Source organism: Alligator sinensis, unplaced genomic scaffold, assembly GCF_000455745.1.
Source record: "Alligator sinensis unplaced genomic scaffold, ASM45574v1 scaffold721_1, whole genome shotgun sequence".
NCBI lineage: Eukaryota > Metazoa > Chordata > Crocodylia > Alligatoridae > Alligator > Alligator sinensis.
The window spans coordinates 866,896-879,637 of record NW_005841857.1 but is presented as its reverse complement, the minus strand read 5'-3'; the positions used below and the strand labels follow the sequence as shown (position 1 = coordinate 879,637).

The window sequence follows — 12,742 nt, the reverse complement described above, 5'->3', positions numbered from 1 at the left end:
GTTCAGCATCTCAAGATCAGGCACATTGAAAGAGCCACAATCACTGAGGCAACAAGACCATCAGCTAAATCTTAACCTTTGTGGGAATTTCGTCTTCTCATAGGTATGTGGCACCATAAACAACTCTGATGCATGCTGGAAGAGGGTGTCTGGCCAGCACAAATTCCCAGAGTACAGTCCAGAGTGTTGTAGTGCCTCAACACAGACTCCAGCACAATCCACACTTCTCCATTCAGCACATCTCAGGGCAAAGCCTGGTCCTAGTGATGAATTAGAGGATTATGCATACAAACCAACACCGCACTGAGACACAGAGAAATGCAAGGAATCGTCTTTATTGTGTTCCAGTTGCACATATAACACATTGTCTGTCTTTCAACTCCTGCTGGGCTCCAACAGCCAAGAGCATGAGTGAATCATAGCAATAGCTGTTATGGGGGGTTGGGTGAAGGTAGCCTAGGACTTACACAAGTCCTGGTGCATGGACAACTCCCTCTCCAATAGTGATCCATCTGGCCGCCCTTTCAAGGAGAAATAGTGGATGGCCACGCTGTGCCAGTCAACTGCTTCCTTGATGTGCAGTGGCCCTGCCGAGAGAGGGTTGTGGATGCAATTACCTGAGGAGAGAGTGCACACGGGTTAGCAGAGCAAGATGAGGGAGTCACCCAGCCCTACACACACCAAGGTTAGGCCCCATCTGTTGCACTGTGTGCAGTTGCGGGCTCCACATTTTAGAAAGAAAATGGAGAAGATAGAGAGGATCTAGAAGTGGGCAACAAAAATAATAAAGGACATGGATGGCAAGTCATGCCAGGAGAAAATAGACATGTAGACAAGGCAGTTAAGAGGGGATATGATGGTCTTCAAATACTTGAAGGACTGCATAAAGAAGAGGGAGAACTCCTTTTCCCTCTCGTGGCAGGATGAGAACCAATGGCTTGAAGTTGCAGCAAAGTTGGCTTAGATTGGATATCAGGAACATCATCACTGTGAGAGCAGCGAGGTGGTGGAATGGGCTTTCTAGGGAAATTGTGGACTCTCCATCACTGGAGGTGTCCAAAAGAGGTTGGACAAGAACTGGACAGGGACAATCGAGGCAAAGCTGTGCCTGGAGTGCTCTCTGAAGAGCAACAGTGAGAAGCCCAGGAGCCCTTCTTGCTGTTGGAGATAATAAGGAGAGGTAATGAGAAGAGCTTCATAGCCTAAAGCAGGTGGGTAGTTGAGAAGACCAGGTTCAGCTGCTGGAAAGTGAAGCAGAGCCCCACAACCAGCTTCGTTATGAAAAAAGATGAAAGGGGCTGAGATCAGTTTATAGAGGGGACACAGAACGGGGAGTTTTGCCTCTCCAGTTAGAGGGTGCAATGCTTGCTGGCTCCAGGTTGCAGGCCAGAATAGTGGATATTTAGTATTTCCCAGGCTGCTGGGTTTTGCTGGTTGCCTTATGGGGCCGGGAAGGAATTTTTTGCCCTCCTGTTGCTGCAGAGGTTGGTGCAAAGTGGGGTGGGGTTTCACCATCCTCGGAGGCATTGGGCGATTGCTGAAGCCATAGCTGGGGATTTTGACTGGGGTGCGCCAGAGCTCCAACCGGGACCAAAACCTGGAGGTTCCCTGTTAGAGGGACTTGCCCCGCTGCTCAGGGTCAGGCCAATTGCCACATTTGGAGTCAGGAAGGAGTTTTACCCCCTGGCCAGAGTGGTATGGACTGTGGGGGTTTTTGCCTTCCTCTGTAATGGGGGTGTGGACCTTGCCCCTGGCACATTTTAACACGCCTTGCAGCATCAAGACACTGGCTGCCATTGTCTCCTTTCTTTACCGGTGGCAGGTTGGGATGTTGTGCCTCCTAGTTGCACGTCAGGTTTGATTGTGTAGTTGCAGTAACAGGTCGGACAAGGACTTATATGGCTGGTTTGGATAGGGATGATCCTGCCTTGAGGAGGAGGTTGGACTAGATGACCTCCCAAGGTCCCTCTCAGCCCTACTTTTCCCTGAGTCTATGGCTGGAAAAAGATGTCTTTGGAGCAGTGGGATCAGCTGTGCTGTGACATGTCGTGGCACAGCTGATCGCACTCCAGGGATGTCTGTAGATGTGCCTGGTTGCTGCACCCTGAATTGGCACACATGGACAAGCAGGGGATAAAAACATGGGTTGCCCCCTTCATGTTTGCATGTGTGCAGGGGGAAATCCCTTTGCTTGCAAACACACACCCAGAAGCCCCTCGATCGGGAAAGTGAGGCAGGCGCTCCTGAGGCTTGAGGGGGCTGATCCTGCCCCCGAAGCCCCTTCCCAGGGGAGGCTGGAGAGTCCGGGTAGCTTGACTCTCTTGGAGCTCTTACACCTTAAGCAAACAGATGTAGGCTGCAAAAAAGCAGCCCAATTTAATACAGGTTTCTGCCGCAGCCACAGATTTGAGCCTTTGTGGTGCAATACAAGATAAGGACATCTGTTTACTTTCACTTTGTGCTGCCAAAAAAATGTTTATGGGAGCACAAAGGTGGCGTCTGCTTCCACCCTCTGATCTTAAGATGCCTCCTACCAGTCGGAGCTGGAGCAGAGCACAGGATGCTTATGTATCAGACAGCGCTTCCTTGGAAGGAGTGAGTCTGCTCAGGAGTTTGCGATTACATTGCTGTCTGGTGCTGGCGGGCTGCAACGATGATATCAGCTATTACAACCATAAAAGGTAAAGGAAATTCACGTTCAGGTTGAGGAGCTGAGGTCTGGAGCAAAGGTCTAGGGCTCAAACCTCTGTGTGCGTGCCTGCGTGTGTGCACATGTGGGCATCCTTGTCCAGTGCAGCCAGCAATCATGATGTCTCTACATTTGGGAAGCCTCAAAAACCTCAGTGCCTTAAAATATCTTTTTCTGATATTTGGAGCTGGTGAGACTAGGGGTTTGTAAATTCTCAGGCTCTCATGATTCATGAATGAAGCGCGGAGCAAATTACTAAGTAAACCAATTAAATATACTTAGAAGTGGTTTTATTTTTTGCCATGCATTGTGTATTTAACATTCGTTTTGGGTTGCTAGTATGACCATTGCATTCGATTCAGTGGAATTGTGCGGGGAAGAAAGTTTCCAAAAATGAATTGCAGGGCCCTTGACTGTAACTACAGAAATAGCATTGATTTGTACTGCTAGGAACTGCAGGGCTCAAAAACATTGCTCTGTTTACTATGGCTGCTGGCACGTAAGGAAGGCTTCCTGACAGCTCTGATACATAGGGCCAAATTCTGGCCTCAGTTGTGCCCTGGAGGCTCCCATGGAGATGAAGGGCCTGGGCGATGGGTGATAGAGCTATGCTGTCTCAGATGGGGGTTCAAATCCAGGATATGTCAGAATGAAAGTGGCTCCTGATTGATGGCTGGCAGAAGTTATATGAATTGAGTCTAGTCCCATGAGAAGGAAGGAGCCTCATAGGACACCTGTGAATCAAGAAGAGATGTCTCTGACTTTCTTCTGGTCATCTACAGACCCTCCTCTTCCCTGACACGTGCACGATGTACCTTGTTCTGTGACCGCGTGGGCTCTGAGCTGTTTTGCAGAGGAGGTAGGAGCCTCTCTCATGTGCTGGCAACATTCACAAATTCGTAGTGACTTTGTAGAGGTGTCTCCTTGCTCTGCTGCAGCAAAGGGGTTAACAGAGAAAGGAGCTCCCACTTTACAGAGATAGGCCCCTTCCTCCTCCAAAAATGCAGCCTGAACGTGCCGTGCAATTCAGTCACGGTTGTCTGCTGTGCAGATGCCTGGCTGCCTTTCCCCAAGCTTGGGGTCAGCCTAACCTCCCCAAAGGAACCTCCACTCCAGCCGTCTCCAACAGCCCCCCGAGTGGCAAGCCAAGCTAGATAAGAGCAGACGAGGAGGAGGAAATCCTTACGGGCAGTCGTGCTAGTGACATGTTGCGTTATGCTGAAATCAGGTTTTTTTCTCTCCAGACAAAACAAACAGCTCCGACCAGCCCTCCCTCCCTTCCCCTGCTTTGAAAGCCGACTCCTAAGAGTCGGGACCGCCAAAAGATGTGCAGATGAAGGTCTCCATCCCTAATGATCCGTGCCGAGATCCGGCAGCACGCTCCGAACTTCCTTCTGCAGAGCATCTCCCGTACACAGCATTTCCCAAAATGGACAATTCTCTCCAAGAGCGAAACAACACCGAAGGGGAATGACACTTCAGAGGACCAGATAAGGGAGGACGAGCGAGACCCCTCTAGCACAGTTGTGAACCAGGAGAGAGGATCAATGTGATGAAGAGATCCCGGAGTACAGGCCGCATCAGAGGGCAAGAGGTTAGGGAGAAGTGCTTGCTCTAGGAACAGGGTCTGACCAGGAAGACAGAGAAACCATGTAGGATGCAAAACATCTCTCTCACCCGTAGACCGAGGTGCTCGGCAGGACGGCACCAAGATGACAGGGTGTTCCCGAGTAGGACTTTTATCTTTCCTAGGGAATATTTAGAAAAAGGACGTGGGAAAGACCCATGCAAGACGATGGAGGATTCTACCCGACCCCATGTCCCCTATTTCATTTGATCAAGCAAAGCCCTCCTGTGGGGCTTCCTCCCTGCTCCTCACACCAACATCCACGAACCCCATTTTCCTTTGCCCAGTCTCATCTCATTACATGGAGATGTTTTCAAAGGGAGCAAACCTATGTGCCCTTGCTCCCTTCCTGGAGGACTGTTGTGGATGGAGAATACCTTCTGGAGATACTTGCGCCGCTCTCTTGGCAGCCACCCGAGTCCAACGCACAGAGGCGTGAGCCAGCATACCAATGGACCGCGTGTTGGAAGCAGCGTCCAGGTCTTCCTCTTCATTCACCAGATCCCTCCGTTCTGTGAAGCACAGCTTACCTGGAAGAGCACAAGAGCTTTAATGTGCTGGATTATGTACAGATGTCATCACAGCTTCTGCCACTGGAGATTCACTTTCCTGCTGCCTTGTGTTCAAATGAGTCTGTGTTTGACCCACTCATGCTAGCTGGCATATGAAGTACTCATGCTTTAGACCATGAGCTCTCCCTAGACACATATCCTTAGGGAGGAACAACACTCAAGGGCCTCAGAGGTTTGGTTATGCATTGCAAATTCTAGATGTTCATTCAAAGTTTATGGCAGTCTTTTGAGCATGGATTTCTCCAAAGATTAAGGTGTGGAAAGAGATGGCCAGAACTAGATAAAAGTCAGAAATGCCTCAGCCATGGTGCAACTGCAGGGCAGTGGAGCAAGGCCAGGGCTGAAGTTACTTTGAGACACAATTAATTACAGGTAACCGTTATCATATGACCCTTCCATTTGGGCTCTACGCTGAATGTGCACGCTTCCTAGAAGAGATTAGTGCAACCAAGTGCAAGTGAGGATACATGCTTCAGTGGAGCCCTTCCAAGTATGCTCAGAAAGCCAACACGGAAATGCCAAAGGAATTGAGATGTCCAAGTGCCTCCGAAGCTATTGCACAGGGTGGATTAAGACAACGCTCAGTCATTTAAATGCCTAAAATCTAAATCACCTAGACTCTGCCTTTTGGGACTGGATCTGGACTTGGCCTATAGAATAGACTATATCAGTGGTGCTCAAACTTTTTCCCCTGGGGGCCAGGTGGGCAGTGCCTGGTCTGCCTGTGGGCTGGATCCAGCTGTGTGAAGTGGGGTGGAGGGCAGCCCAGTCCCGATCCAGCTGTGTGGGGGATAAGGGGCATGGCCCAGCCCTGATTTAGCTCTGCAGGAGGAAGGGGGCATGGGCTGGCCCCAGTTGGCTGCTTGGGGTGAAGGGGATGTGGCCTCAACTCACACGTGGGGGGAGAGGGCATGGTCTAGCCCCAAGTCAGTTGCATGTGGGGTGAATGGGGCCTGGTCTGGCCCCGATCTGGCAGTGCAGGGGGAAGGGGTGTGGGAATTGGGCAGTGTGGTTGGCTGGCAGCATTAATAGCCACTGCTTCCCCCTACCAAATTTCCCAACTTGTGGGGAGCTCTGTGGGCCAGATACTATGGCTCTGCAGGCCGCATTGGGCCCACAAGCCAGAGGTTGAAACCCCCTGGGCTATATGATACTTCTGATCGCTGGTGGGGCGAGTAAGAGCTACAGCTGTGGTTACAAATTCATTCTACAGGATGAGTTTCAAACATTCATTGAACATTTGTTCGCACCACCTTTCCTGCCTGCCAGCTCCCCTCTCAGAGTGCAAACACCTGGGCAGCGTGAGCACAGGAGACACAAAACTATTTTCTCATCCAAGCAGACTTGTGCACATTTTCTTCGGCAATACTGGCACATCCTTACAGAACACGGCTCCACTGCTTGCCCTGAGCAGCAAAGCATCAGTCTGCAGTACTGAGTCATGCAGCTGGGAAGAAACCTGGAAATGAGTACAGTCTTGCTGGAAAATCACCGTTTCAAAGACCGAGACAGCCTGAAGTGACTGCGAGAGAAGCAAATGCCAGTAACTGGCTCTATGCAACCTATTTATAGTAGGTCCCACCAGCACAAAGTCTGGCTCATTCACTTCACTTCTCAGGATCAGGCCCTTAGTCTCCAGGGATAAAATTTCTCATAGAACCGTAGAAATGGGATATGGGAAAGACTAACGAGGTCGTCTCATGCCCATGCCCCAGTAAGAGCAGTGCAGGAGGGTCTCTCGCAGTTCATTCTCAAGTGCCTTGTCCAGTTGAACTTTAAATGTCTCCAGCAATAGGATTGTGACTGCAAGAAAATTCCACTGTTTCTGTCTGAAGCCTATTTTTTTTTTTAACTGTTGATGGAAGTGGCTCAGCTCAACTCTATACTGACCCCAGGGACAGGAAAAAGCAACACACTCAAATCTAGAAATCAGTTTACTGTATCCCATTGCTACCAAGCAAGAGGAAAGAGTCCTGAATTCTGCCCATAACAATATGGTGATTAGATGGGCTTAGTACAGGGAAGAATGCAATGCCTTAACTCTGCATTTCCAGGCTGCAGCCTGTTTTCATGTCTGTTAAATTCAACTTGAATTCCAAACTCCCTCGGTTTGCAATATTATGATATCCCTGTAATGCTTCTGCTACCTTTAAACTACTGACACATACTCGAGTTGGACTCCAATTCGATGTCCTATTTACCTGAGTCTGCAGTCCTGCTTCCAGAATTACTTAGGAAATAAAGTGCTTGTGCTGACTGGCTACCCAGGTAACATTAGGCAGGCCTGGATCTCCCTCAGGTGAGAACTCTCGGTGGGATGTTAGTACAGTGCAGGGACAGACAGACAAAAACTCACACCTGTGAAGTAGTGTGGTCTGGAAATTTTCTAGTGGCACCAAGCTTCAGTGGAAAATGCTGGTTCACTGAGTGGGACACGTGTTGTTTGAAACATTTCAGGTTCAATGAACTTTTCCAGGTGGGGCTGTCCCAAAGGGGAGAAGGTTTTGTCCATATTGCATCAGTGGAAGGTCTGGAGAGGGACAGGACCGAGTATGTCCCACTGAAGGTCAAGTGGCAGATTGGGGAGGAGCACAATGGCAGATAGTGCTGGGAGCAGAAAGCAGAGCAGCAGATTGGGAAGGTGCACAGAACAGGGAGTAGAAAGCAGAGCAGCAGATTGGGAAGGTGCACAGAACAGGGAGTAGACAGCAGAGCAGCAGACTGGGAAGGTGCACAGAACAGGGAGCAGAAAGCAGAGCAGTGGATTGGGAAGGTGCACAGAACAGGGAGCAGAAAGCAGAGCAGCAGATTGGGAAGGTGCACAGAACAGGGAGCAGAAAGCAGAGCAGTGGATTGGGAAGGTGCACAGAACAGGGAGCAGAAAGCAGAGCAGTGGATTGGGAAGGTGCACAGAACAGGGAGCAGAAAGCAGAGCAGTGGATTGGGAAGGAGAAGGGGGGATGAAAGGAGTACTCAGGCCAGGGGTGGGGCTAATTTGTGGCATGCCTGCCAAAACGGTGGGCCTCTACTGGCCAATGCTGCATCGGCAGTGGGCTTCGGGGAAGGTGGGACTGAGCATGCCCCTCTCACCCCAATTTACTGACATGCTCCAGAGCCACCAGTTCAAACATGAAGCTGCTTCAGCCATGCCCAGTGCGTCCCCGTGTCCTGCTTTCAGGCCTCCAGGTGAGTCCAGACGAGTCTCCCGTGTGAACTGCTAGCTCTGGAGCATGTCAGTGGACAGGGCTGGCAAGGGCTTGCCCAGTCCTACCTTCCCTGGGGCCCACTGCTGATGCAGCATAGGCCAACCCCGAGAGCCTAGGAAATCAATGTGCCACTTTCACTGCTGCTGCTGGTGGTGAATCAACAGGAAGAACGGGAACTTGCAGGTGCCTGAAACCTGCCCCCTCCCCTGAGATTTTGTATATATGTTTCTGTCCCATTCAGACCAAAATAAAATCACATAGACAGACAGACAGACAAGGAAGCTCCTCTTTGCAGCCTGCTGCAACTGCAATTACACTTTCCTGGCTGCAGCATTCTCAGTCTAACTGGGGTGCATGGAATATCACTTCACAACCTCACACTCTTTATTAACGTTTAGCATAAACGCCAAAGGATTTCATTGAGGCTGCTCTATCACATGTCCAAAGTATGTGAGGGCACTTTTATCCCCCTTCCCTGTGAAAAGGAAGAGGCCTGCATCTTTGCCAAATAGCAGAAAACCTCAGCTTCAAAGCTGCAACCTCCTTTCACTAGACTCAGTCATATTGGGTGCTTGTACACATGACAAAATTGGCCTTTAAAGTGGCTTAACTGCCCTTTTGCACTGCTTTAATGGCATCACTGTTGACACCTTTGGCGGTGTATTTCACTTTAATTTCATCACAATGTACACATGCGGCATCGTATTTCGCTTTAAATGACCTTGGGACGTAGCAAGGTAAAACTCATTTGATATGCCTTAGTTTGCTATATAACAAATAGCAACGGTGCACGGGGCACTGGAAGCCCAGATGTGCTCGGGGAAGCTCAGGCTTGGCGGGCTTCCAGTGCCCCGTGCACCATCCCTGCTGCCTTCTCCTGCCTCCAGCACACCCAGCTGCCCTCCTGCTGCCTTGCTGCACCGCCCCAGGGGCCTGATCTGTTTTTTTTTCTCCTGGAGCCTTCCTGCCTTTGCCATGGCTGGGGGGTGAGCTGCCGGTGGGCCCTGAGCTGTGGTGGGGGCGCCTGGACCTTCCCTCCATGGTGGCTGTTCCCCCGGGGCAGCACCTGCCCACTAGCAGCCCACCTGGGGGGTCCTGGGGGATGCTGCCGCCATGGAGGGAAGTACCGGTCCCCCCCACAGCTCAGGGCCTGCTGACAGCTCATCCCCGGCTGTGGGATAGGCAAGCAGGCTCTGGGAAAAAAAAAAGAAAAAGGATTGGGTGCCTCACTGCTTTTTTTTTTTCCCTTGGTGGAGCTTGCCCATGGCAGTGGGGGGTAGGGGCAGGCAGGTGACCTGATGAGGGGCCATCACTGTGACGTGATGGAAGTCCCTAAATTGAAACAGTAGGCTTTTAATCGACACAAAAACATACGGTTTCAATTTATGGAGAACGAAACCCCCATCACGTGTACAAGTGCCCATTCTGCCCACACTTACCATACAAATCATGTCATCCCTCTGATGTCCAGGGGCTTCTACCTTTATGGCTGAGATATTTAGTCGTAGGCCATCATTGCCCACACAATCAAAACCTCTAAGATTACTTAGGAGTAATCTTCCAGCCCAGATTTGGATGCAAACTAATAGAAATTGTTTTGCTGCATTGTTTAGAATATAGTATAAAGGGTCTCGTGTTCTGATTATATGCCTAACACTAAGCTGAGTCAGAAATACCGAGACCCAAACAACCGTCTCCGCATTGAATGCCAGCTGATTTGTAATAGAATGGCTTGGGCACCTTTTTAAAGGAAGTGTTTTTTGTGACAAAATGATTTCTCAAGAGCGAAGCATCAATGAAAATGGGGAAGTTGCTACAAAATGTAATTTTAGGGGCAATACAAACAAAAATTCACAGCCAAAATGTTCACTGTCAACATGTCTAGAATGCAAGATTTTGTTTTGAAGCAACTTATTTGGCGCTCGTTTCTTTACTATTATAATTAATAGAAAGTTGAAATTGGAGTGGAACCTTGCCACAGACTCACGCTAATTCTTTTAGTTTCATTTTGCAGGAAATGTTGAAATTTTCCCTCTTAAAGGGTGCGAGCCAATAACGTTTCCTGCAGAAGCCTGACTCCTGGCTTAGCTCTAGCCAGTAAGTAAGTAACACTGTCCTACCTTGTACCCCAGTGGGGCTGTCCCCCTGGAAGTGAGGGCAGAAATAGGTCAAACAGGTGATACCTGATGCAGCACGCAGTGCCCACTAGTGAGACAATTAAATAAAACCCAGTGCTGCCAGTTGCCACAAACCCAATGCTCCCCTTGACACTCTTAGAGCTGGAGAGTCCAGTGGTTTCCTTTCTCTCCTGGACTTTTGGCACACCCTCATGGTAGCGTTGAGAAAGCATCCTGAGACACAAATCTGCACATACATTAGCAGTGGTACCTCTGCGTTTGCAAAGCTTTTTGACGTAGTAGAGAAGGTGTGTGAAGAGGTTGAAGGGGGAAGGTGTTCCTGACTTCTGAGTCATGTCCCTGATTAGCACGGCCCTCCCGAACTTCCACTCGGTGTCGGACTGAGCCTGTATCCTCTGGTACGTGTCACTCATCATCGCAATCAGCAGGTTGATCAGCACAATCAGGGTCACGATCAGGTAGACGCCAAACACGGAGCGGATGATGATGAAGGTAAAGGGTGGGGTTCTGTTGGGTGACGGCAGGGACTCGGGGTCAACAAGGCCGAACAAGGAGAAGAATAATGTGACCGTAATGTCAAGAGGGTCTTGGGTAGGGGTGCTCCCAGTCGCATTCCCGTCAGCCTTTGATTCAGGGTAGACTGGCTGGTAGACTGAAGACAGCTGCATGGTGAAGGCAATATGAAACAAGCCCAGGATGACCGCAAACCTTGTGAGGTCCTTCATGAGGTTCCTGATGATGACAGCCCAAGGGCCAAAGAGGTGGTGGAAGGTGAGGAACTCCAGGAACTGCACGAAGGAGAGAGTCATGGCCGCTCCTAGGAAATTGTTCCTGGCAAAAAGGCAGTGCAAGCGATCGGTGCCGGTGAACACCAAAGCCAGCAAATGGCAGAGGGAAGCAATGGCAGAGAAGCCCAGGACAAACACTCGGATCCAAGCCAAGCCAGCCCTTTCTCCTGGGTGGGTGATCTCCGTGACGAAGGTCCCCAGCAGCCAAGCTAGGAGCATCCACTCATTCCAGTGTGGCACCACGCGCTCTTCGCCAATGGGGCTAATGGGAGGGTACGCAACGGTGAGGACGAACAGGACAACCAGGAAGATATGAGAGGCCAAATGGCTCATGAACTTAACAATGGGGATTGTATCGAACCTGTGCTTCAGGGGCAGGGAGAAAAACAGCCACACGGGTGGGCAAGCCAGGAAGGAAAAGAACAGGAGAGTTATCTTCCACGGGGGCCATCTCACACTGCCGTACCACACTTCTGTCAGGTAGTTTTGCACTGCTGGATGGGCTATGACGTCCTTTTGTTCACATTCAATTAGAGTGTCCAGCATGGTATTGCCCCTGTGATCCACTGTGCGGAGAAGGTAGCTGGCACTTTTCCCCCCACAGGCCAGCGTCAGCAGCTCAGCGGCCATGCTCTCCATGTACTTGGCTGCAGCAAGCAGGTCCTTGGCCCGTTCTTTCTCTTTTAGGGCAGCCAGGTTGAAGGCCCAGGAAAGCTTGACAGCAGTGTCCAGAGGGGCAGAGGAGTGAAGGACCAGTTCCTCGGTCACCTTGTGGTTGTTCAGCTTCCCGCAGACCATGAGGTCGAAGATAAACTGGAAGAGCAAAAGCTTGAGTTAACACAGCAGTAGGAGGAGGGCTGGTCTTGGGCATAAGGCCCTGGGTGGGAATCTGGATAGTGGCTCCCAAGCCCTTTGGGCCAACTGATTTTTGTCACCCTCAAAACTGACTGTGGCTCCCCAACTTTCAGCTGGAAAGGGGGGAGCCCAATGCAACTTACAGAGCATGTAGCACAGCCTCCAGTGCTCTGCCAGCCACAGACTGGGAACCACCAGCTCTGGAGACCTGGGATCAAGGCCCTGGGTGGGAATCTGGATAGTGGCTCCCAAGCCCTTTGGGCCAACTGATTTTTGTCACCCTCAAAACTGACTGTGGCTCCCCAACTTTCAGCTGGAAAGGGGGGAGCCCAATGCAACTTACAGAGCATGTAGCACAGCCTCCAGTGCTCTGCCAGCCACAGACTGGGAACCACCAGCTCTGGAGACCTGGGATCTGTCACAACTCAAAGTTGTGATTTTCTTGTTTGTGTGTGCTTCGGCATTGCTAAATTGTGTTCCTGCTAAATTGCAGCTCTTTTGCACGGTGGAGCGTTCTGTTGCAATTAAGAACCCGCGTGCAGGAGTTTTTCCTGCCAGTTCTGTAGCCTTCTTTGCATCGTGCATTTCTTTTGCATTATAGTGATGCACGGTACAAGGAAGTTCCCGCCATTTGTATTAAGATTTCCGTCACATTATTGGCCAGTCTTAATATAGGCCCACGTGGCGGCTAGCTATTGGCTTGCTAGCCGTACAAAAGGCTTGGGTAGTTTCGGCCCAAGTCGGAGAGGGAGAAAGCACGTGGAGTTCGGGAAAGGAGCGTGAGGATTTCTAAGCGCTGCTGATCCTCTCGAACCCAGCTTTTTCCTTAAGACGGCAACAGAGGTTTAATTTGTCGAACCCACGGAG

The 12,742-nt window shown here is 50.4% G+C and overlaps 1 protein-coding gene across 1 annotated transcript in view; it reads right to left on the bottom strand.

Annotated features, from left to right (window-relative positions):
- Window positions 1-456: 456 nt before the first annotated feature.
- Window positions 457-12,742, bottom strand: part of LOC102377700 (serine/threonine-protein phosphatase 6 regulatory ankyrin repeat subunit B-like) — a 75,968-nt gene continuing 63,682 nt past the window's right edge. The window contains exons 26-28 of the mRNA XM_025214710.1: window positions 10,483-11,833; window positions 4,694-4,846; window positions 457-617 (exon numbers count right to left, since the gene is read on the bottom strand). Of these exons, the coding sequence (XP_025070495.1) occupies window positions 457-617; window positions 4,694-4,846; window positions 10,483-11,833 (1,665 nt within the window). The remainder of the gene's footprint in view (window positions 618-4,693; window positions 4,847-10,482; window positions 11,834-12,742) is intronic.